The sequence below is a fragment of the Saccopteryx bilineata genome, chromosome X (assembly GCF_036850765.1).
Source record: "Saccopteryx bilineata isolate mSacBil1 chromosome X, mSacBil1_pri_phased_curated, whole genome shotgun sequence".
Lineage (NCBI taxonomy): Eukaryota > Metazoa > Chordata > Mammalia > Chiroptera > Emballonuridae > Saccopteryx > Saccopteryx bilineata.
Genome location: NC_089502.1, coordinates 86,607,159 through 86,632,151, shown reverse-complemented (window position 1 = coordinate 86,632,151; position 24,993 = coordinate 86,607,159). Strand labels below are relative to the sequence as shown.

The following is a 24,993-nucleotide window of genomic DNA, read 5'->3' as shown; positions in this document are numbered from 1 at the left end:
CCAACAAAGGGGATACAAATTTGGGTGAAAGATATGGAGCCTGGAGCTAGAGGAAAAATTTGGGTTTTGAAATATGAAACTAGGGGAGGACAGCACATAAGTGGCAGTGGAAACAGAAAATGTACACAAAATATTCAGAAGAGGTATACACAGTGAGGAGAGAAAGTGTCCAAGACTAGAATCCTAAGAACTAACAATAGAACTGAACACAGAGGTGGCCAGGCTGGTCAAAGGACAAGGAGTGACTGGAGCTACAGAGGGGCTGGTGGCCAGAAAAAATGAAGACAGAATTGGCCCTCTGGATTTGGCCCAAGGGTGTTCAGTGCCAGTTTCAGGGTATGCAGGGGCTGTGAAGGAGTTGAGCAGGGAGCACAAGGTTGTAACAGCACTGTTTCAAGGAGTCTTTTTTGTGAATGGAAGGAAAAGGCACAACAGCCAGAGGACTGAGAGGGTTTTGATGTTGTCTTCTTTTTTCTTGTTCAGCTGAGAGACCAAAGTTATGAGAGAGAGTATGGATAAGTTCAGCAGCAAATGCTTAAAATAATAAAAAAGGGAGAGGGGCTGAAGTACAAGCCTGACTGGCCTGCCCCAGGAGGGAGGATGGACAGGCAGGGATAAGAGAGAACAGACAGTGATCTCGAATGACACCTGGGGAACATGGAGCAAAGAGAGGCCCATGCAGAGATAGATGGCTGGGTAACAGGATGAAGAGGAAAAAGAAGGATCTAATTCAGAGTTCCTCGGCCTTGCTCAAATTACTGCCCTTCCAGGAGTCTTTTTTAACATTACCTCATGAAATTTTAATACCACTGGCAAGCAGCCACAAGGGTCAGTGCAGGGAAGTGGCTGGTTTGGAAGTGCAGGGAAGGTAAAAGTGGGCCCTCAGGAGTACTCTCTCCCTCAGTCTGCCCAGACCCTTCCCACTAGCACCAAACAAATTACTCTTCCTTTTTGAGGCCAAGCTCTTTCTGGTGCTTAAGGTCCTGTTTCCTCTATTTCCCAAAGGTCCTCACTCCATCACCTTCCTTCTACACCGGCATCTCTACAAGGTTCACACAACCTACAAGTAAGCCACTCTCCAGCTTCCTCCAATCCAACCGCCATCACCTTCTTCTACTTTTTACCCAAAAAGCTCAAAACAAAGTGTCCATAGTGTACAATTCTCCCCTGAACCAATCTGTATAGGGCAGTGGGACTGCAGCTTCCATGCAGTTCCATGAAAATGAACTTAAATGGGATTAAAGTCCTGCCCTGAATGAGCTAGAACCTTAAAATAAATCTCCTTACATCTATATTTATATTTGTATCTATACCTACATCTATGTCTATCCTATTGGTTCTGTTTCTCACAAGAAGCCTGACTGAAACAGGTAGACAGGCATAGCTGGAAGAAAGACTGATGGCCTGGGTGAAAAACCAGTGTTTTAACTCAAGATAGTGCAAAATGATTATTTCATGGTCTTTTGTTTCCTAATACACCATGATCTAGAGTTAATGATCAATTTCCTAACAAAGGACAAGAAATCTACACTATAACTGACCATTCTTAAATATATTAAATCTTACCTCCAGTGACCTGTCATGTCGAAAGCCCCACACACAAGCTGCAACAGACACCGGGGAAACAAAGAACAGTGGCATGAATACCAGAAGCCAGAAATGGCTGCCTCGCTCGATCCTGTCACAGACCAGCACTTCAAACATTAACAGGAGTAAGTGGATGCCCACTGCAATCAGCATGGCTTTAAACTCCACACATGTTTCTCCTTCTGCTCTAAAAGGGACAGAAGAAAGAAAAAAAAAACCACCCTCAGTTCAGAAGCTTCATAATAAGCAAGCAGTCCAGGGAATACACCAACTTAGGTTGTTACTATGAGTCATATTTGTAAATTTGACAAAAAGCAAAGGAAATATAAGACAGAAAACTTAGTTAAACTTAATATTTAATAGGTAATCTTCTAAACAGAGAAGAACTACTACATGATAAGAAATAAACATTGCAACAAACCAGACTTAGTTTTAATTATGAAAGGATATTCTCAGAAGAATTGCAGTTATTATTTCCCTGACAGAGTATAAAACACTTTTGTTCAAACCTTTATTCTTTTTTTATTTTATTTACTCATTTTAGAGAGGGGAGGGAGAGAGAGGGTAAGAGAGATAGAAAAAGAGAGAAAGAAGGGGGAAGAGCAGGAAGCATCAATTCCCATATGTGCCTTGACTAGAGAAGCCCAGGGTTTTGAACCGGCAATCTCAGTATCCCAAGTCGACACTTGATCCACTGCACCACCACAGGTCAGGCCTGTTTATACCTTTAAATTCAACTGCTTCCAAGATTATTCAAGTTGATTGCTTTTATTGCTGAAAACTGACAAATATCCCTTACATCTTATGACCCTCATTTCTTAATGAATTAAAACCCATGTAAATCATATTTCATGCAATGCTACAAAAATAACTCTAGCTTTTTGAACAAGTGTGAGTGATAGTTCAAGAAAATATAGTAACTATTGTTAGGTGCTATTTTAAAATGCAAATAAAAAATATTAATGCCTTTTTATTTTCCTTTCTATTAGGATGAGTTGACACTTGTGGATGAAAGAGAGAAGAGCAAGAGTAAAACTTCTTAAACAAAATTAGTTTAATTAGCTGTCTAAATATCACACATGAGCTTAAAGAATGGAACAATAGAAAAACAATAAGGCCACTAATCAGGAAAATGCTTTATAATACATTTGAAAGACCTATAATGTTTCATTCAAAATATAAACATTTATGATGTATCTTGATGATGATAAACCTGACTTTAGGACACAGAGAAAATAAGGTCAGTGGTTATTTCTATAGGACCCAACAATTTTCCTTGACTATTATTGACTAAAATGACCACAACTGTACACTCAGTACATTAAACTACACAATACAATTCCTTTCCTTGCTCTAAAAATCTTAAGCAAAGAGAGAAAAGTTTAAATAACTTCTAAATATCAATTAGTGGAACCCCAAATATTCAGTGATTTAACTTTTTATTTTTGGTGCAGTAGATGTTAGATATCTGAAAGTATCTCATTAAAAAGATTTGCAGTCATCCAGGTAATCTGAAAAGAAAAATCCAATAACTGTAGAACATCTACATAAGAATGTCCCCCACCTTCCAAAGCTCTTTGTGTGTCTAGTTTAAAGTTGTTAGTCATGTATATGATAATATATTTTATATAACCTACATCTTATTTTAATGTCAATAACCAAGAATTAAACAAGCTGAAGTGTCAGAATATCTATACTTTTCTCACGCAAGAGGCTGCTTGTATTTCTCTTTTTCGTCCCCATCTGCCTACTGGGTATTCCTTCACTTCCCCCTATTCTGGTGAAAGTTAAGAATAGCCCCCCCTCACAATTCTCCTTTTTTATCCTTTTTGAAGTTCCAGTCTCTGCAAGGGAGCAAAGAGAGACTCTCACAGGCCCTAGTAGATCCAGGCTACATGCTTGAATGAGTCAACTCCAGGCACTTGGACCAGCTGAGCCATCCAAGAACAGACAAGCTGAAGGTAAAGATCACACCTCTGCCTGGCTCCTAAAGGTTTTGATCTCCTGCACAGCATCTGTGCCCCATCTTTCTCTGTTTTAGGGACTGTTTCCTGACCAAACTATCTCCCTCAGCGATAACAGTCCTAAAACAGCAGGACTAGGAGATTGGGACAAGGAGAGTTCTATTTCTAGGACTGAACTGGAGAAAGATAAATCCCTAATGACCAGAGCTAGAACTGGTTTCTAGAACTGCTCCTACAAACATGATGGTTTTATACTTCCTTGTCTAGCCATAACCTAGTCTAGCATAGCCATAACAGTTCTATATTTGGCATGAACTTTAGATTACATCAGCTTCTGTGGGCTGGCTAACAAATGAAACACCCTAAATAATACTGCTTTTACAAGAAAATGCATGTCAAACACCTAATTTTTAAAAACAAACTAGAATTCAGTTTCCTGTATTATAGTTCTTATAATATCTTGGATAGGTAGAAAAGAAAACAGTCCTTACTTTATTCAAAGTGAAAAGCAAGATAGTGATCCCTTGGGATAGAGAGCAATGGGTTCCATAAAGCAATATTACCGATACTGGGGATTTCGTGCCCAGACTCCAGTTCCAACAGAGGCTCCAACAATGACCATTAACTTCCATAGCCATATTGGTGCAAAGACAGCCCAGTAACTCCACTGAATGATGCCATCCAGACGAAGGGCCAGCAGCACAGAAAATAGCAGCAGACAGGCATAGATGAGGAATTTACTAAAAGAAAAGTAAAATGATTAACAAGGATTCATATGTACAAATGTGTGATACTGAAATGGGGAGTAATAACAGCAATATTTTTCAGCATGAAGAGTCACTAATTCAACAATTGTTTATTGAAAAGTTCTATGTAGTAGACTTACTATGTTAGGGGATAAAGAGAAACATAAGAATAAAATCAGTTCCTTGCTTAGGAGGGCTTCCTGTAGAAGAAAGTCTACACAGAAACATATAATGGTGCTATGAAGCAGGGTGCAATGGGTGCTCACAAGAGAAAATATGGGACACTGTAAAGCACAGAGGTAATGATCATAGATCTGGTTCTAGAGGATATATGGAAAGATGCCAGGCAGGAAAGAATGTGAGATGAAGAAGCATTTCAAGCAGAAGGAACTAGCCATACCAAGACATGGAGACTGGGAAAGGTTGACATGTTCAGAAAATGGTTGAGTTCTGTCACTGAGTAATTATTTGATTTTATTTTAAAAAGGCTGCCATATTCATGTTCACATACAGTAATATTTTATTACATGTATTGTACTTTTTGTGACTCAATAAATTTCTCCATTTCCATATAAAAGGGGCTTCCTGAAGAGTATATCCTTAAAATATTAATTAGAAATTACATTGCAAAGGATTTCTACTTCCATATTCTTATGTAATAAGAGGAATGAGGTTTTTCTTCCCACGTCAAACAAGAAACTGGGCAAAATATATGAAACAACAGTTTTCAGATACCGGACAGCAGGCAGTGGAGGACCATGAGGGCAGAACAAAAGAAACAAAATGACAGTAAACTTTATTATCGCAGCTTACTGCCTTGAGGCAGTTTCCAGGCCATAGGAAGAAAGTAATTAAAACTCAACCCTACTGACAATTACATTAAATGTAAATACAAATTAAAAGTCAAAGACTGTCATATTGAATTTAAAAATCAAGACAACTGTATGCTATCTATAAGAAACCCATTTTGGCCCTGGCCGGTTGGCTCAGCGGTAGAGCGTCGGCCTGGCGTGCAGGAGACCCGGGTTCGATTCCCGGCCAGGGCACATAGGAGAAGCGCTCATTTGCTTCTCCACCCCCCCCCTTCCTCTCTGTCTCTCTCTTCCCCTCCCGCAGCCAAGGTTCCACTGGAGCAAAGATGGCCCGGGCGCTGGGGATGGCTCCTTGGCCTCTGCCCCAGGCGCTAGAGTGGCTCTGGTCGCGGCAGAGCGACCCCCGGAGGGGCAGAGCATCGCCCCCTGGTGGGCAGAGTGTTGCCCCTGGTGGGCGTGCCGGATGGATCCTGGTTGGGCACATTCAGGAGTCTGTCTGACTGTTTCTCCCCGTTTCCAGCTTCAGAAAAATACAAAAAAAAAATAATAAGAAGAAAAAGAAACCCATTTTACCTATCTGTAATGTCAGTCGCTGAGGCCAGGCAGGTTCACATTGGATTCAGACAGACAGTAAAGAAATTGCGAAGCCAGAAAGCATTAGGGCCATTCTATTTAATAAATTCTCACAATGGCGGACAAGCACACAGTCAGAGAAAACCTCTTCTCTGGCACAGTAACAGCAAGAATGGCCCCTCACAGTGGCAGGCAGGCAATGTGCCATCCACAATCCCCCATCTCTCTCGAGCGCAAGCATCCATAGCCTTATATAGGCCATACACACATGGCACAGCCACATGCTCATGTACCAAACAGGCAAAGTGCTTGCAGCTGGTAATCCTGCAAGCAAGCCTAATGCAGCACCCCACATTCCCCCCCTTCAGGGTTGCTCACGTCACAATCTACATGACAGGAAACAGAGACTACAGCAACAGCAAAAGTTACACAGTAATTACAAAGGTTCCCTTCACAATGTCTCCCTGAGCACTCTGCCCAGGGTACAAACTGGAGACCCTTCTCTAGTTCCCTACCCCACGGTAGGTGGGAGGGCCTATATATTCCAGGGCTGTGTCCATGAAAACCTTAAAGTGTCCTTAGTGAATCTATCCAATTGGATGAGAGCAACTTCCTGGTGCAGGATGGCATCCACCTGAGCTGACCTCCAATCAGGGTCTCTCATACTATCTAAAAATGGCATGTTCATCCAACTGGGGAGCCAGTGTGCCCCTCTGGCTGTAGTCCAAGAGTCATTACACGATAGACAGCCCAGCTGTCTGTGCAAGTCACCAAGGTAAAGGTCCATTACAGGCAACTAGGTTCACATAGGGCCTCAGGCCTCCCCCCTCATCCCTGTAGTCATGGAAGCTCTTTATTAACAGACCTCAGCACCCTTCCATAGTGTGCTGTCTGTTGGCACAACCCCCATCCAAATCCCTCAACAAGAACACAGGGCCTGGTGGGGTCAGACACATTCAAGGTGTAGCCTTAACAGTTCTTTTAGCTGCTGCTGCTGCTGTTTAAAAAAAAAAGCACCTATTACCTTCTAATGCCAACACCTGCTGCAAATTAGAAGGGGACCAGTGGATGGCCAGTTTCACATGGGGCCTTTGGCCCCCACCTGTCCCTGTTGGATGGGTCCCTTGCCATTCCCCCTATTCAAACTGGGACAACAGGTCTTGGGGATTCTGTAACCTGAACACCAACCATTTTCCTGGCAGATGCTGGGGCCACCCGCTTACCTGGCTTTATCAGCAGATGGAACCTCTGTTCTGACTCAAGCTGCCACCAAAACTCCAACAAGACTTTATTATTAGGTTTGCCACTTAATTTCTATCTGCCCCAGCCACAATCAAATCCACCTACATCTGTGTTTGGGTAACTTTCACAGACCTGTTTCTCATTAGTTGGGGGGGGTAAGCATAGGCAGCAGCCCTCACAGCCTTACTGACCACCTCTGATCCAGAGAGCATGATGCCATCCACCGCATGTCCTGCAGCCACACCAAGCAGGCTGCCAGGGGCTCAATAGGTCTCTGCCTGAATTTCACTCCAGCTCTGCCAGGGTGTATGGCTGGACCACAGAGTGCCCCACTACCTGAGGAGGAGGCTGTGGCTGCCCCTGGGTCTTTGCCTTCTTGGCAACCACCAGCCAAGCTCTAAGTGTGCAGATGGCAGCTTTAGCCTGAGCCTCCTCATCCCCAGAAGAGGAGCTGGAAATGCCTGTTCCCACCAACTCAGAGCCTCTCCATCCACATGAAGGCAGTTGCATCTTCCGCACCTGCTTCAGCTCCTGTAGTTGCCGGCTCTCAGCCTGAAGCTAACTCTCCAGCTCCTAAACCTGCAGTTGTTTCTCCAACAGCCGTCACTGCTAATGTTCAGCTTCTAGGGCAAACTGCAACTCGCATACCTGTAACTCTTTGTCCAGAGACTACTCCAGTTCCAGGCCCCGTTGGTGCTCAGCCTGCACCTCACACTGAAACTATCGGACCCAGTCAGCCTCCTTCCCCAGCACTTGCTACAGTTCACACCATCACTGGTGCTCAGTATGCAGCTCATCCTGAAACTTTCGACCTCACTCAGCTTCTTGCACAGAGCTCTTGGTTTCTTCTCGCAGGATTGTAAAAAAAAAACACCCAGCCCATGGTACCTACCAGGAGAGCCACAGGGAACAGCCAGGCTCTATTTTACCCCTCAAGGTGTCAACAGCTCCATACCAATCTGCTCCGAATCCTGCTGACTATGCCAGATGTAATGCCAGTGGTCAAGGCCAAGTAGGTTCACAGTGGATTCAGGCAGACGGTAAAGAAATTGCGGAGCCAGAAAGTGTTAGGGCCATTCTGTTTAATAAATTCTCACAATGGTGGACGAGTACACAGGCAGGAGAAAATCTCTTCTCCGGCACACAAACAGCAAGAATGCCCCTCACAGTGGCAGGCAGCCAAACTGCCATCCACAATCCCCCATCTCTCTCCAGTGTAAGCACCCATAGCCTTATATAGGCCATACACACATGACACAGGCACACACTCACATACCAATCAGGCAAAGTGCTTGCAGCTGGTAACCCCACGAGACAGCCTAACACAGCTGCCCCAGACTATCTATAAAGTCACAGATAGTCTTCTATTGTTGTAGTAACAAACTATCACAAACTTGGAAGCTTAAAATAATATAAATATATTATCTCACAGTTATGTAGGTCTGAAGTCCAGACAGGCTTAGTTGGTTTCTCTATTCAGTCTCATTAGGTTGAAATTAAGATGTCAGTTAGCTGGGCTGTTACCTGGGAATTCTGGGAGGGATCTACTTCATTAAGGTTATTGGCAATCTGGCTTCTGGTGGTTGTTGGACTGAGATGCTGGTTGTCAGGTGGGGGCCACCCTTACATTCTAGAGGTTTCTCCCTGATTCCTGCACATAGCACTTTACATCTAAAAACCAGCTCAGCATATCAAATATTTCTCATGTTTGGAACTCCTCTGGCTTTTCCTTCTGCCATATTACTCATCCTTCTTGAGAAAGTTCTATGTGTAATGGAATAATCCATTGCATGGCCTTGGATGGGGACACAGCCAACAAGGAAAGAATGTTTTGCCAAGAGAATTGTTTTGTGACTTAAGGGTGGGTCACTGAAACAGGTCTATGTGACTGAAGGAAGTTGCTGAGCTTTTTTCTCACTAAAACATTCTCATAAGATTTCTGTTCCTTCCAAGGTTATCCCTTGAGATAAAAAGAGGAATGTTGTGGAAACCATAGAAGCAATAGCAATTAATGCTTTTTTCTTCTTTTTTCCCTCCCCCAAAGTCAAATTGTCTTCTGTCACCTTCTATCTGGTTTTCTTTGTGCCCCTCCCCTTCCTCACCCCTCTCTCCTTCCTCGCCCCATCCCTCCTCCCCCCACCCCACCCCCGTTGCAATCACATTCTTGTTCATGTCTCTGAGTCTCATTTTTATGTCCTATCTATGTATGGATTCATAAAGTTCTTAGTTTATTCTGATTTACTTATTTCACTCCGTATAAGGTTATCACGGTCCATCCATGTTATTGTAAATGATCCAATGCCATCATTTCTTATGGCTGAGTAGTATTCCATAGTATATATGTACCAAAGCTTTTTTTTTATTTTATTTATTCATTTTTAGAGAGGAGAGAGAGAAACAGAGAGAGAAGGGGGAGGAGCAGGAAGCATCAACTCCCATATGTGCCTTGACCAGGCAAGCCCAGGGTTTCGAACCGGCGACCTCAGCATTTCCAGGTCAACGCTTTATCCACTGTGCCACCACAGGTCAGCCCTGTACTAAAGTTTTTTAATCCACTCGTCCTCTGATGGACACTTGGGCTGTTTCCAGATCTTCGCAATTGTGAACAATGCTGCCACAAACATGGGGGTGCATTTCTCCTTCTGGAGCCGTTCTATGGTGTTCTTGGGGTATATTCCTAAAAGTGGGATAGCTGGGTCAAAAGGCAGTTCGATTTTTAATTTTTTGAGGAATCTCCATACTGTTTTCCACAGTGGCTGCCCAGTCTGCATTCCCACCAGCAGTGCAGGAGGGTTCCCTTTTCTCCACATCCTCGCCAGAACTTATTCTGTGTTGTTTTGTTGATGAGCGCCATTCTGGCTGGTGTGAGGTGATATCTCATTGTGGTTTTAATTTGCATTTCTCTAATGATTAGTGATGTTGAGCATTTTTTCATATGCCTATTGGCCATCTGTATGTCCTCTTTGGAGAAGTGTCTATTCATTTCTTTTGACCATTTTTGGATTGGATTGTTTGTCTTCCAGGTGTTCAGATTTACAACTTCTATATAAATTTTGGTTATTAACCCCTCATCAGACGTATTGTCAAATATGTTCTCCCATTGTGTAGTTTGTCTTTTTATTCTGTTCTTGTTGTCTTTAGCTGTGCAAAAGCTTTTTAGTTTGATATAGTCCCATTTGTTTATCCTTTTATTTCACTTCCCTGTGGAGATAAATCAGCAAATATATTGCTCTGAGAGATGTTGGAGAGCTTACTGCCTATGTTTTCTTCTAAGATGCTTATGGTTTCACGGCTTACATTTAAGTCTTTTATCCATTTTGAGTTTATTTTTGTGAATGGTATAAGTTGGTGGTCTAGTTTCACTTTTTTTGCAGGTAGCTGTCCAATTTTTCAACACCATTTATTAAAGAGTCTGTCTTTAATCCATTGTATGCCCTTACCTCCTTTGTCAAATATCAGATGTCCATAGAGCTGTGGGTTTATTTCTGGGTTCTCCATTCTGTTCCATTGATCTATATGCCTGTTCTTATGCCAGTACCAGGCTGTTTTGAGTACAATGGCCTTGTAGTATAGCGTGATATCAGGAAGTGTGATACTTCCCCCTTTATTCTTCTTTTTAAAGATTACTGAGGCTATTTGTGTTCTTTTTTGGTTCCATATAAATTTTTGGAATGTGATCTATATCTTTAAAGTATGTCATTGGTATTTTAATTGGTATTGCATTGAATTTATAAATTGCTTTGGGTAATATTGACATTTTAATGATGTTTATTCTTCCTAACCATGAGCACAGTATATACTTCCACTTGTTTGTATCTTCCTTGATTTCTTTTATCAATGTTTTATAATTTTCCGAGTATAGGTCTTTAGTCTCCTTGGTTAAATGTATTCCTAGGTACTTTATTTTTTTGGTTGTAATACTGAAGGGGATTGTTTCCTTAATTTCTCTTTCTGACTGTTCATTGTTGGTGTATAAAAATGCCTCTGATTTCTGAGTATTAATTTTATATCCTGCCACTTTGCTGAATTCATTTATCAGGTCCAGTAGTTTTTTGACTGAGATTTTAGGGTTTTCTATATACAAAATCATATCATCTGCAAATGATGATAGTTTAACTTCTTCTTTTCCAACTTGAATGCCTTTTATTTCTTCTTGTCTGATTGCTGTGTCTAGGATTTCCAGGACTATGTTAAATAAGAGTGGTGAAAGGGGGCAGCCCTGCCTTGTTTCTGATATTAAGGAGATTGCTTTTAATTTTTGTCCATTGAGTATGATGTTCGCTGTGAGTTTCTCATACATGGCTTTTATCATGTTGAGGTATGTTCCCTGTATTCCCACTTTGCTGACAGTTTTGATCAAGAATGGGTGCTGGATTTTATCAAATGATTTTTCTCTATCTATTGAAATTATCATGTGGTTGTTCTCCTTCTTTTTGTTTATGTGATGAATCACATTGATTGATTTGCGAATATTGTACAAGCCTTGCCTCCCCAGAATAAATCGCACTTGATCATGGTGTATGATATTTTCCATATATTGTTGGATCTGGTTTGCTAATATTTTGTTGAGGATTTTAGCATCTATATTCATCAGAGATATTGGCCTATAATTCTTTGTGTTGTCTTTGACTGGTTTTGGAATCAGAATTATGCTCGCCTCATAAAAGGAGCATGGAAGTCTTCCTTCTTCTTGAATTTTTTGAAATAGTTTGAGAAGGATAGGAGTTAGGTCTTCTTTGAATATTTGGTAGAATGCACTTGTGAAGCCATCAGGCCCTGGACTTCTCTTTGTTGGGAGTTTTTTGATAACTGTTTCGATCTCATGTGGTGTAATCAGTCTGTTTAGGTTTTCTGATTCTTCCAGATTGACTTTTGGAAGATTATATGTTTCAAGGAATTTGTCCATTTCATCTAGGTTGTCTAATTTTTTGGCATACAGTTTTCATAGTATTTTCTTACAATATTTTGTATTTTTGTTGTTTCAGTTGTTATTTCTCCACTCTCATTTCTAATCTTATTTATTTGAGTCTTGTCTCTCTTTTTCTTGGTGAGTCTAGGTAAAGGTTCATCAATCTTGTTGACCTTTTCAAAGAACCAACTCCTAGTTTCATTGATCCTCTGAATTGTTTCTTTAGCCTCTATCATTTATTTCTTCTCTGATCTTTATTATTTTCTTCCTTCTACTACATTTGGGCTTTACTGGCTGTTCTTTTTATAGTTCTTTTAGATGCAGGGTTGTTTATTTGAGCTTTTTCTAGCTTCTTAAAGTATGTCTGTAGTGCTATGAACTTCCCTCTCAATACTGCTTTTGCTGTGTCCCATAAATTTTGAGTTGTTGTACGTTCACTGTCATTCGTTTCTAGGAATTTTTTTTTCTTCTTTGATCTCATTCTTAATCCATTCGTTATTTAACAACCTGCTATTTAGTTTACATGTGTTTGAGAATTTTTGAGCTTTTCTCTTGTGGTTCATTTCTAGTTTCATGCCGTTGTGATCACAGAAAGTGCTTGATATGATTTCAATCTTCTTAAATTTGTTGAGAGCACTTTTGTGCCCTAACATGTGGTCCATCCTAGAGAATGTACCATAAGCACTTGAAAAGAATGTATATTCTGCTGCTTTAGGGTGAAAGGTTCTGAAGATATCTATTAAATCCAGTTGATCTAGTGTGTCCAATACGTCTGCTGTTTCTTTGTTAATTTTCTTTCTTGAGGATCTATCTAGTGATGTTAGTGGGGTATTGAAATCCCCTACTATTATAGTATTGCTGTTGAGCTCGCCCTTTAAATCCATCAAAGTCTGCTTTATATATTTAAGTGCTCCTATATTAGGTGCATAGATATTTATAATAGTTATATCTTCCTGTTGGATTACACCCTTTATCGTTATGTAGGACCTTCTTTATCTCTTACTATATCCTTTGTTTTAAAGTCCAATTTGTCTGATATAAGTATTGCTACCCCAGTTTTTTCATTTCCATTTGCATGATATTTTTTCATCCTTTTACCTTCAATCTATGTGTATCTTTTGTTCTAAGATCTGTCTCTTGTAGACAGCATATGTACGGGTCCTGTTTTCTTATCCATGCAGCTACCCTAAGTCTTTTGATTGGATCATTTAATCCATTTACATTTATGGTTATTATTGATATGTAGTTGTTTATTGCCATTTTCTTCTTTAAAGCTGTATTCCTTTTTTGCTATATTCTTTTCCCACTTTGATCCGTTTACAACAGGCCCTTTAATATTTCCTGCAGCACTGGTTTGATTGTAATAAATTCCTTGAGTTGTTTTTTTGTCTCGGAAGCTTTTTATTTCTCCTTCGATTTTAAACGATAGCCTTGCTGGATGAAGCAGTCTTGGTTGTAGGTTCTTGTTCTGCATTACTTTGAATATTTCTTGCCATTCCGTTCTGGCCTCAAGTGTTTCTGTTGAGAAGTCGGATGTCATCCTTATGGGGGCTCCTTTGTAGGTGATAGCTTTTTTTTCTCTTGCAGCTTTTCATATTTTCTCTTTATCATTTCGCTTTGGTATTTTAATTATGATGTTTCTTGGTGTAAATTTCTTTGGGTTTCTCTTTAATGGAGTCCTCTGTGCTTCTTGAACTTGTGAGAGTTTCTCCTGCATTAATTTAGGGAAGTTTTCAGCTATGATATGATTGAACAAAGTCTCTATCCCTTTTTCTTTTTCTTCTTTTTCAGGAACTCCTATGATGCAGATGTTATCTCTTCATGTTGTCACAGAGCTAAGAGTGTCCTCAGACTTTTTGAGTCTCTTTTCTTTTTTCTTCTCTGCTTTCATGCCTTCATTCCAGTTGTCCTCCAACTCGCTGATTCAATCCTCAGCTCTATCTATCCTGTTTTTAATTCCTTCCATGTGGTCTTTATTTCTGATATTTTTTTTTGTCATCTCTGATTTTTTTTTATACTTGCTATATCTTTATTTAGGTGTTCATAATGACCATCCATTGTTGTTCTAAGATCCCTAAGCATTCTTACAATCATTATTTTGAACTCTGCATCTGGAAGTTTGATTATTTCCATATCACTTAGTTCATTTCCTGAAGGTTTCTCTTGTGGTTTCATTTAAATTGCACTTTTTTGTCTTCTCATTGTCTGTGTTTGGGTGTTTTGTTTGTAGAGTTGGTTGAGTCTAGGCTTGGTGTTGTCTGCTTCCAGTTTTCAGTTGTGTTCAATTAATGCCTTTTGATATTATGTCATTATTAAGCTAACATGCAGGTGTACTGCATGTATCTTTAAGTAAATGTGACACTTGATTTTATGGCAATTTCTCAGTAAACAAGCTTTTTGAAGTCTTGTGAATAAAAAATAGGACACAGCGTGAACTCGGGGCCAATTGCCTGAGCGAGCGGTGATCCTTTGCTAGTCCTTGATGATTTCGTCTGCTGATCTCTCTGTCTGCGTCCCCAACTCACAACATTTGGCACCTACTGTGGGGCCTCAATAAGAGATTGGAAACAGGCGGAACCCTGAAAGGGTAAGCTGGACACGTTGTGTATGCGAAACTTTCAGGTAACTAGCAAGGTCATGGGAAATTCCCATTCATTATTGGACAATTATGTTCAAGTTTTAAAATCCCTTTTAAAACGGTCTAGGATTCAGATAAAAGACACGGTTTTCTTGCGTGTTTTATTTTTTTTTATTTTATGTCTTTTATTTTTATTTTAATTTTAAATTTTTTAGATTTTATTTATTCATTATAGAAAGGGAGAGAGAGAGAGAAAGAGAAGGGGGGAGGAGCAGGAAGCATCAACTCCCATATTTGACTAGGCAAGCTCAGGGTTTTGAACCGGCAACCTCAGCGTTTCCAAGTTGACGCTTTATCCACTGCACCACCACAGGTCAGGCCTTGTTACATCTTTTAAATGCTATTCAGAAACATTGTTATTGGTATACTCCTGAGCATCATAATCAATTGAATTTAAATGTTTGGCAACAAGTAGGAAAATCTTTACACTGTGCTCATCAGCACGGAGATCCGCTTGATGCTGAAATGTGGGCTGCTTATAATCTTATTGCTACAGCCCTTAGCCCTTTGCCATCATATGGAGATTCTGTTAAAGACTTGAGTGAGGTTATTTATAATGAGCCTGAAGAATTTTATTCAGCACAGACTGAACACAATAATGACTTGGACAATACTGTCTCCGCTTCTGAAGTTACTGATAATGTTAATGAAATTCAGCCATCCACAGGCTTTCATCCCTCTTTCTAAAAAAATGAGGGAGCCCCTACAGATGATGTTGCCTGTCTAAAACATTTATTAAATAAACTACAATTTATACTGGAACAGGAGATTGAAAATCAGTATACTGCTTATCCTGTTCAAAAGCAAGATATGTGAGCCTACGGCTCCTCCAATTCAAGGTCAAGAATTAATTGGTACTGGCAGGGGAAGGATTTTTCAACTCCCTGAAATCTCTGAAATGCAACAGGTGCTTGTGCATCATGATGATTTAGAATCTAATTCTAGTAATTTTTCTGCATCTATTTTTCCAATTATTTGACAGCCTTTTCCTCTTAATGCTCCAGATCCTGGGGGAGGGCATAATATCCAATTTGACCAAACTGAATTTACTTTCTTAAAGCTAGTCAAACAATCTGTTGCTATGTATGGATCTCAGGCCCCACATGTTCAAGGCCTTATCTCTTCCTATTTAATGATCATTTAATGATTCCTGATTCCTTTGGATTGGGATTTATTTGCTAGTATGGTTTTGGAACCAGGACAAATATTTACAATTCAAATCTTGGTGGAGAGAGGAGGCTCTTCGAATATCTCATATCTCACGTGAATGCCAGAAATAATCCCCTGGGAGCTACTTTTGAAATGCTCATCAGCATTGACGATTATGCAGCTGTGGTGACAGCAAACTGGTTAAACTGATGCTGTTATAGCTCAGATTAGATCGCTTGTCTTAAAGCCTGGATGCAAATTCATGGAGTTGGAGACAAGGAAGAAAAGCTTAAAGCTTTACATCAGTTGGTACAAATTCAATTATTAATAGAATTAGGACATATAGAAGAATCATGAAGTCCTTAGAATTCTCTAGTCTTTGTAATAATAAAATAGTAATTTTCTTTGGTGTTTTAGCTACACTCCTCTGAGCTATCATTTTGTTTCTTATTCTTTGCCTGGAAACTGAGGCAGGGGACATGTGTTGGATCTGACTATAGAAAATATCCCAGCAGCTGCCAAGAGAATTTTCTTGGGGAAATTTTGTTTAGTCTCATCCATTGTCAGTCCCTCTGTCAGAAAATGCCCTGATTAAAATCAGGCAGGCATCTTTCTAGTCTGACTGTGCTCTGAAATCCCGGGTTTCTCTTTGGTTTGGTTTGGTTTGTCTGATTCTAATTTCTGTTTAGTTTTTGTTTAATATTGTCTAAAATGTGATTTTTAAGGCCTGAATTGTTTACATACAAAGATTAAAAATGCCAACTTTTATATTGAAAAAATAGTTTCATCCATATATTTTTTGCTTTAAAATTAGAAATTATAAGGAGTGCTCATTTAAATTTAAATTTAATATAATATGGATCCTTAACACTTGCTAATTTGGTTAATACATTGTAAAGTATATTCAAAGTTTGAAATCAAATAAGAATTCAAGTATTAGGATTAATTAAAGTTATATGTTATACTTGTGTTTTTGTGTTGAAAATTGTCTTGTTTGTGTGTAAAATATGCTCAAATTTGTAAAACTAAGGAATTAAGTAAAATTAAGTCATTTTAAGAATTTATCTCAAGCTGCTTCAGGCAGTTGGCTGCTTGTAAGGCAACATCCTGAAAAAGGAGGCACGAAGGAAAGCAGGAATTTAGTTCCTCTGATGTCCTATGATAGACTTAACAATACAAGAGACTTTTAGATATAGAAGTTGATGCATCTCTTATTGCTAAGCAACATTAGTTTTCTTTTTAGCCCACATAGACAGTAGTCACTAAGCTGTATAGCTTAGGGAAAGTCCCTAACAAAGCTCTAAGATTTTTTTTTTTTACAATAGGAAAATAACAAGGGTCATTTGGCCTCTGATAAAGAAAAACATTTCTCTTATAAATAATTAAAAGAGCAACTTTTTAAATTACAGTCTAAATTTTCTGACAAGAAGTTTTTTACACTCACTATGACCAAATTTCTGTCAAAGCTCTTAAAGAGTTAAAAACAGCTTGTTCCCAGTATAAAACTAACTTGTCTTTATACGCAGGAACTGCTATCCTCCTTCATGGACTCTGAATGTTTTATTTCAAAACATTTAGAAACATTAGCTTGGACTGTTCTTTCAAAAGCAAAAGAGTTACAATTTATGACTTAGTAGGAGAATCAGGCTTGTATTCAAGCTAATCAAAATGCTAATGCTAACCCTCTTATTAATATTACAGAAGATGAACTTTTTAGATGGACAGTTTGCTAATTTACAACAGCAATGTAGGCAAAATGTAGGGGTGAGTATTTGCTCTTATCTCCACAGATACGGGAGACCAGTAGATACCTTCCTGAAAATTGAAGCCTCGGCCTAAGTTGGAAATAGAAAAAAGGGAAATTTGACAATTAAATAAACTTACCTAGGAGGAAAAATTTTTTTAATTAAGACTAAGACTTCAAAAAACATCTTTGACTCTGTTTCTAGCAATGCTAGCTCTTGTGTCTATAATAATAAGCATAACTATTCTTACTAAGTTTATATTACTTAAATAGCAATGTTGAATAGTCAGACACTGTATAAACATTATGTAAATCAACCTTTAGAAAAAATTCATTACAAATATCCTCAATCCTTAATAATCCATTATATAAATGCCATATTAATAGTTTATAAAAATAAATGCTGAACTTTCAGTCATCCTTAAAAATGCTTCTGAAACCTTAAATCAGTGTAGTTTAATTGTAGTTGAAGACAAAATTCAAACATCCAGTCCTGTTAACGTTGTTACTGATTCACAATATGTAGAACATACAGTTAAACTTATAGAAACTGTTTACATTTCAAATGATGGTTCTGAATTACACAAATTGTTTCAAGAGTTAAAACTTTTATTGTAGGAATAAAATTTGCCTATCTATATAACTCACATTTATTCTCATACAGCTTTACCAGGACCTATGTCTACTACAGATAATGAAGTTGATCAATTACTCATTAGATCAAACAGCTACTAAGTTTTATATAAAGACTAATACAAATAAAAAAGATTTTATGCAAAAATTTAAAATAACCTGGCAAGAAGCATGGAATATTGTTAGAAACTGACCTCAGTATAGTATTATAAATACTCCTTTATTACCGAGAAGAATGAATCCTAGAGGACAACACAGTAATAACCTATAACAAATAAATGTTACTCATATTTCTTCTTAAAAAAAAACTATCTTATGTACAGTTTTATTAATATTTATTCTTCCTTTTGATAGGCCACACCTTTGCCTAAAGAAAAGGCTAATTGTGTTATTCAACATCTTATTGAAGCTTTTAATGTTATAGGCATTCCTAAAGCAATTAAAACTGACAATAGTCCTGCCTATACATCTACTAAATTTCAACAATTCTTAGCATTTTAGAATATTAAACATAATACTAGAATTCCATATAATCCACAAGAACAGGCAATTATTGAATGCAGTAATTGCACTCTGAAAAATATGTTACTTAAAAGGGGGGAGAAGAAAGGAGATTATCCCTTAAAATTATGTTACACAAAGTTTTATTTACTTTAAATCTCTTAAATACAGTAGAAGAAAATTTGATAGCTGCAGACAGACATTGGACAAAAAAATAACAGTTCTAATATTAATCAACCTATATATTATAAAAGTGAGTTGGATCAATAGGTACCTGGTGTAGTACAATATTGGGGAAGAGGGTTTGCTTGTTTCATTGCAGAATCCGGTGAAGTCCTTTGGATTCCTGCTTGCAGAATTAAACTAACAACATGAATAAGAACAATAGATTCTTTCCATATCTTCCCATTGCTGAGATGGAAGAAATGAATTTCAAAAGAAGAATCTTAAAGGTGCTGCTGCTTGGTATTGAAAAGGCTAAAATACCAAATTAGGTTCAACTTAAAAAGCTGACCTTTAATGGTAAAAATAAGCTACTAGAAAAAAAAATGCTACTAACCTGTTTATAGCAATGATTGCTTTGGTAACAATTCCGGTAAGTAGAGCTGAAAATTTTAGTTATTAGGCATATGACCCTAATCCTCCATTAAGTAGAGGTATTCATTAGGAAAATAGTACCTTATTCCTATTTTTGTTAATGACTTTAACTGGCTTCCAGGACCTTTTAATAATAGAGGTCCCTTAGCACCTACAGAAGAAGGCATGAAATTAGAAAATTACACAACAGGAGTTGAGGGATTACCTATATATATAGGACATGAGCCACATTGTTTAAAAATAGAAGTTCAAGCTTGGATCTCTATTGTCAAAAATAACAGTAAAGAAAAAAAAACGTTTGTTACAAGGATATATATAAATTTAAAAGTAATACATCTGTACATAAAACGTTATAAATTAAAGCCCTCATAGCTCCACCCAAGTTAAAGGGCAGGGTGCTGATTTAAGGTGGCATAAGAACAATGGTTTAATTACAGCTGGTGATCAAAGTAATCATATTATCATATAGCATAGAGGAGGGATGTCACCTCAAGCTCCTCATATAAAATTTGGTCCTATACAATATCATTTGTGGAAAGTAGCCATGGTACTTAAACATATGTCATTGTAGAAAGGAGAAATCTAGAAAGATTATCCTTCTAATCATATTATGTTAATCTTTAAGAAGAATGAAATACATTTTATATCTGCTTGTGTTAGATTGCTTTATATGTTTATTATAGGTGAAATCAAATAGCTGAAAATTATTCAATAACTTGCAATAAGTGTGATTTTTATACATGTATTAATTCTTCTATTCTTTTTAATAAAAATAGTCAAAGACTTTACATTTTAAGAAACTGAACAGGAGTCTGGATTCCAGGACACATGCATCAGATGTGGCAGGGTTCCCCTTCCATGATGCTGTTACAACATCTTATTAAGTCCTTGAAACGAACCAAGAGAATGGTTAGACTGATCATTGCCATCATTATAGGACTAATAACTGTAACCACCATGGCTGCTGTATCTAGAGTTGCATTACATCAAAATATAGACTGTGGACTTTGTACAAAAATGGCATGAAGATTCTGAACAACTGTGGACTTCTCAATAACATATAGATAGTAACATTAATACTAAAGTTAATGATTTAGAACAGACTATGATTGTATTAAGAGATCAAATTGTTAGCCTGCAAAGACAAATTAAGCTAAGATGTGATTAGAATTAACTACTTTTTGTGTTACCCCTATTTCTTAAAATCATATTTATTTCCATTAGGAAAATGTTAAAAAGCATTTGTTAAATCATGATAATGTAACTAAAGAAATCATTAAATTACAAAGACATATTCATGAAGCTTTTCAAAGAAAATTAGAAATTCTAACATGTCAACTTATATTGAAGGAATTAATGGATAATTCATTGCAATTAAATTCTATTGAATATACTAAAGGATTTTGGGGATCCACTGTAGGACTTTTTATAATAGTTTTAATTCTATGTTTTCTTTTATATGTAGTCTGTTGACAAATCAAAGCAAGAGAAATAAGGAATGAACGACAGAAGGCTGTGTTTTCTGTGGTGCTTCATAACATTCAGCATAAACAAAAAGGGGGAAATGTAATGGAATAATCCATTGCATGGCCTTGGATTGGGACACAGCCAACAGGAAAAGAATGTTTTGCCAAGAAAATTGTTTTGTGACTTGAGGGCGGGTCACTGAAACAGGTCTATGTGACTGAAGGCAGTTGCTGGGCTTTTTTCTCAGTAAAACATTCTCATAAGATTTCTGTTCCTTCCAAGGTTATCCCTTGAGATAAGGAGAGGAATGTTGTGGGAATCATAGAAGCAATAGCAATTAATGCCTTTTGATATTATGTTGTTATTAAGCTATCATGCAGGTGTACTCCATGTATCTTTAAGTAAAAGTTAAGCTTGATGTTATGCCAATTTCTCAGTAAACAAGCTTTTTGAAGCCTTGTGAATAAAAATACGACACAGCGTGAACTCGGGGTCATTTGCCTGAGCCAGTGGTGGTCCTTTGCTAGTCCTTGATGATTTCATCTGCTGATCTCTCTCTCTGCACCCCCGACTTACAACATCTATGCTTTTAAGAACTAATATGATTTGTTTGGGTTCAACTGGATAATCCAGGATACTATTTCTATCTTATTTTTCTATTTTTTATTTTATTTATTTTTTAATTTTTCTTAAGTAAGAAGTGGGGAGGCAGAGAGACCTCTACATATACCCCAATCAGGATCCACTTGGCAGCACCCTACTGGGCGATGCTCTGCTCATCTGAGGCCATTGCTCCACTGCTCAGCAGCTGAGCTATTTTGGTGCCTGAGGCCAGGCCATGGAGCCATCCACAGCACCTGGGGCCAACTAGCTTCAACTGAGTCATGGCCATGAGAGGGGAAGAGAGAGATAGAGGAGGGGGAGGGTGGAGAGGCAGATGGTCGCTTCTCCTATATGTCCTGACCAGGAATCAAACCTAGGACATCCACATGCCAGTCTGATGCTTTATCACTGAGCAAACTGGCCAGGGCCAACTATTGCTATCTTAAAAGTCTGTAACTGTGATAGGGAGAATTTCAAAGATATTCCCAAAGAGTCCTGTCCTCTTGTTATTCAAACACAAATGTAGATATTACCATGAAATAACTTAGATAGAATAAGGGTTACTAATTCACTGACCATAAAATAGGAGGATCATTCCATCTTATCCAGGTGAGTCCAATATATTTATATGAGCCCTTAAAATTAGAGGGCTGCACATAAGTAAGTCAGACAGATGTGGCAGAAGAGGAGAGATGAGGCAGAAGGGGGATTCAGAGAATTCAAACATGAGAAGGACCTGATGTGCTGTAATGCCAGTGGCCAAGGCTAGGCAGGTTCACATTGGATTCAAGCTGACGGGAGAGAATCTGTGGAGCAAGAAAGTGTTGGGTAATTCCCATTTAATAGAGTCTTGCAATGGCAGATGAACAAATCAGCAAGGTAAAACTGCTTCTCAGGTAAATAAACAGCAAAAATGGCCCCTTACAGTGATAGGCATGCAATCACAATCCACAATCTGCCCTGAGGGAAGGCACCTGTAGCCTTACATAGACTATACACACATGACTGCCACGTGCTCATGCACTAATCAGGCAAAGTACAGGTGAGAAAGCCTAACACACCTGTTTTAACAACATTTCACCCCTTAAGGGTTGCTTGCTTCATAATCTATGCAACAGGTATCTTCCGCAATGGTCCCTGTGCAAGAAGTGAGGTACTTTACATAAACATAGACTACAGCAACAGTAGAAGTTATACAATAATTACAAAAGTGCCCTTCACAATGTCTCCCTGAGCACTCTGTCCAGGGCATCAACTGGAGACCTATCTCTAGCTCACCACCCCATGGTAGGTGGGAGGGCCAGTATACTCTGGGGCTATGTCCATTGAAACTATAAAGTGTCTATGGTGCATCTCTGCAACTGGTTGGGAGCAACTGCCCCGTGCAAGACAGCCTCCACAGGTGCCATGGGCTCCTCATCAAGATCTCTTTTAGTACTGTCCACAAGTGGCATATCCATTCAGCAAGGGAGCCAGTGACACCCTCTGATCACAGCCCAAGAGTCCATTACACCACTCAGTCATTAGGCCATGGTACACAGCCCCACTGTCTATGTAAATCATCTAGTAAATCATCTATTACAGCAACTATCCATACAGCTCTTTATTAATGGACCTCAGGGCCTTTCAATAAATGTTCTGTCCATTGCCACAAGCCCCATCCAAACCCCGCAGCAAGCTTACAGTGCTTGAAGGAGGTCAAACACCTTCAAGGCATGTGCCAACTTGATAGTTCTCTTAGCTGTTGATGCTACTAAAAAAAGCACCTATTATCTTCTAATACCAACACCTGCTGCACATTAGAGAAGGGGACCAGTGGATTACCAATTTCACATGGAGCCTCCAGCCACCACCTGTCCCTGTTAGATGGGTCCCTTGGGCTTCCTCCTGTTCAATCTGGGACAACGGGTCTTGGGGATCCTCCTCTCTATCAGCTGTCTCCATCATGTAATCCTGCAAATGTGCAACCCAAATGCCAACCATTTTCTTGGCAGCTGCTGGGGCTGCCCACTTCATCCACTTATTCAGTGGCTGCAACCTCTGCCCCAGCTTAAGCTGCTGCCAAAGCTCTAACAAGATTTTATTAGATCTACCATAAAATGTCACCCTATCTTCCTTGACCGCAATCAAATCTACCCACACCTGTGTTTGGGTAACCTTTAGTTGGGGGGAGGGGAAGTACGGGCAACAATCCTCACAGCCCTACAGTCCCACACTGTCTCTAGCTCCTCCAAATCTGCTACCATCTGTGTAACCATGTTGATAGGCTACCCCACGTAAGGACTCAAGATAGCCTATAGTGACCTAGTGACCCCAAAAGGGCTGACAGGGAACTACAGAGAATAAAGTTCCTCATGCCTGCTGTAAACACTTCCTCATCTGGCCCACAGGACCTCATATTGAAAGCAGCATTCCTCATACCCAGTTTGCAAAGCACCTTTGGCAGCTCAGTATTTGACTGCCACCGACTCTCTGCCTCTAGCAAGTCTCCAGCACTCTGCCAGACTGTATGAATGGCAGCCATCACCCACTCTAACAGGGCATGGTTTCCTGATCTGCCATATCAGTTCTGAAGATGCTGCTTCAAGGAGGAGTATGGTAATAGAGTCCAATTTGTCCATCTCTATTCCAGTGAGCACGATGCCATCCACCCCTATATTTCACAACCACAGCAGCCAGGCTGCCAGGGGCTCGGTGGGTTTCTGCCTAAATTCTCCCCCAACTCCACCAGCTGTGTCTGAGTGTAGGTCTTGGACCACAGAGTGCCCCACTACCTGCTTAGGGGGTTGTTCCTGCTTCTTAGAGACTCATGGCTGCTGGGTTTTTACCTTCTGGTTGACTACTAGCTGGGCTCTGAGTCTGCAGATGGTAATTTCAAACCTCCTCCTCAGAAGAGGAGTTGAAAACAACTACAACCATTCACTCAGAGTCACTCTGCCAGCACAAATGCAGCTCCTTCTTCCACGCCCACTTCAGCTCTTGCAGCTGTTGGCTCCCAGCCAGAAGCTGAAGCTCGAGCTCTTAAACCTACAGTTATTTCTCTAACAACTGTCACTACCAATGTTCAGCTTCCAAGGCAAAGTGCAACCCATGAACCCATAATTCCTTCTCCAGTAACCGCCCCAGTTCTAGGTGCTGCTGGTGTTCAGCCTGCATCTCACACTGTATTTCTCAACTGCAATCAGCCTCCTTCTCCAGTGCTCATTCCAGGTCAAGTTGTTGCTGGTTCTCAGCTTGTAGCCTGATATGCAGTTTTCGAATCTCCAACTTTTTATCCAGTAACCATTCCAGCTCAAGCCATTGGCACTCAGTCTGCAGCTCATCCTGGAGCTTTTGACCATAGGTACCTCTCACACAGAGCTCTTGGTTTCTTCTCACAGGGTTATAAAAAACATGTAGCCCCTGGCCCCCAGAGGACAGGCACAGGGACCCATAAGCTGGAGAACAATGACCACTCTTCTACTCTACACTTCAAGGGTGTTGGCAGCTCCATACCGGTCTGACCTGTATCCTGCCCACTATGCCAGATGTAATGCCAGTGACTGAGGCTAGGCGGGTTCACACTGGACTTGGAAAGATGGCAGAGAAAACTACAGACCCAGAAAGCATTGAGTCATTCCCATTTAATGGAGTCTTACAATGGTGGACGAGTAAACTAACAGGGGAAAACCACTTCTCATGCAAACAAACAGTAAAAATGTCCCCTTAAGGTAGTGGACAGGCAATCCACAGTCTGCAATCCACCCTGAGGGCAAGCACTCATAACCTTGCATAGACTATATACACGTGGCACTGCCACATACTCACATACTAATTAGACAAAGTACA

The 24,993-nt window shown here is 39.5% G+C and overlaps 1 protein-coding gene across 3 annotated transcripts in view; it reads right to left on the bottom strand.

The window, feature by feature from the left end:
• Nucleotides 1-24,993, bottom strand: part of TMEM185A (transmembrane protein 185A) — a 74,068-nt gene that overhangs the window by 10,314 nt on the left and 38,761 nt on the right. For 2 of the 3 annotated variants that reach the window (XM_066249668.1, XM_066249669.1), the window contains 2 exons: nucleotides 4,115-4,291; nucleotides 1,567-1,774 (listed from right to left, as the gene is read on the bottom strand). In XM_066249668.1, the coding sequence (XP_066105765.1) occupies nucleotides 1,567-1,774; nucleotides 4,115-4,291 (385 nt within the window). The remainder of the gene's footprint in view (nucleotides 1-1,566; nucleotides 1,775-4,114; nucleotides 4,292-24,993) is intronic. The other variant, XM_066249670.1, reaches the window with a different exon arrangement.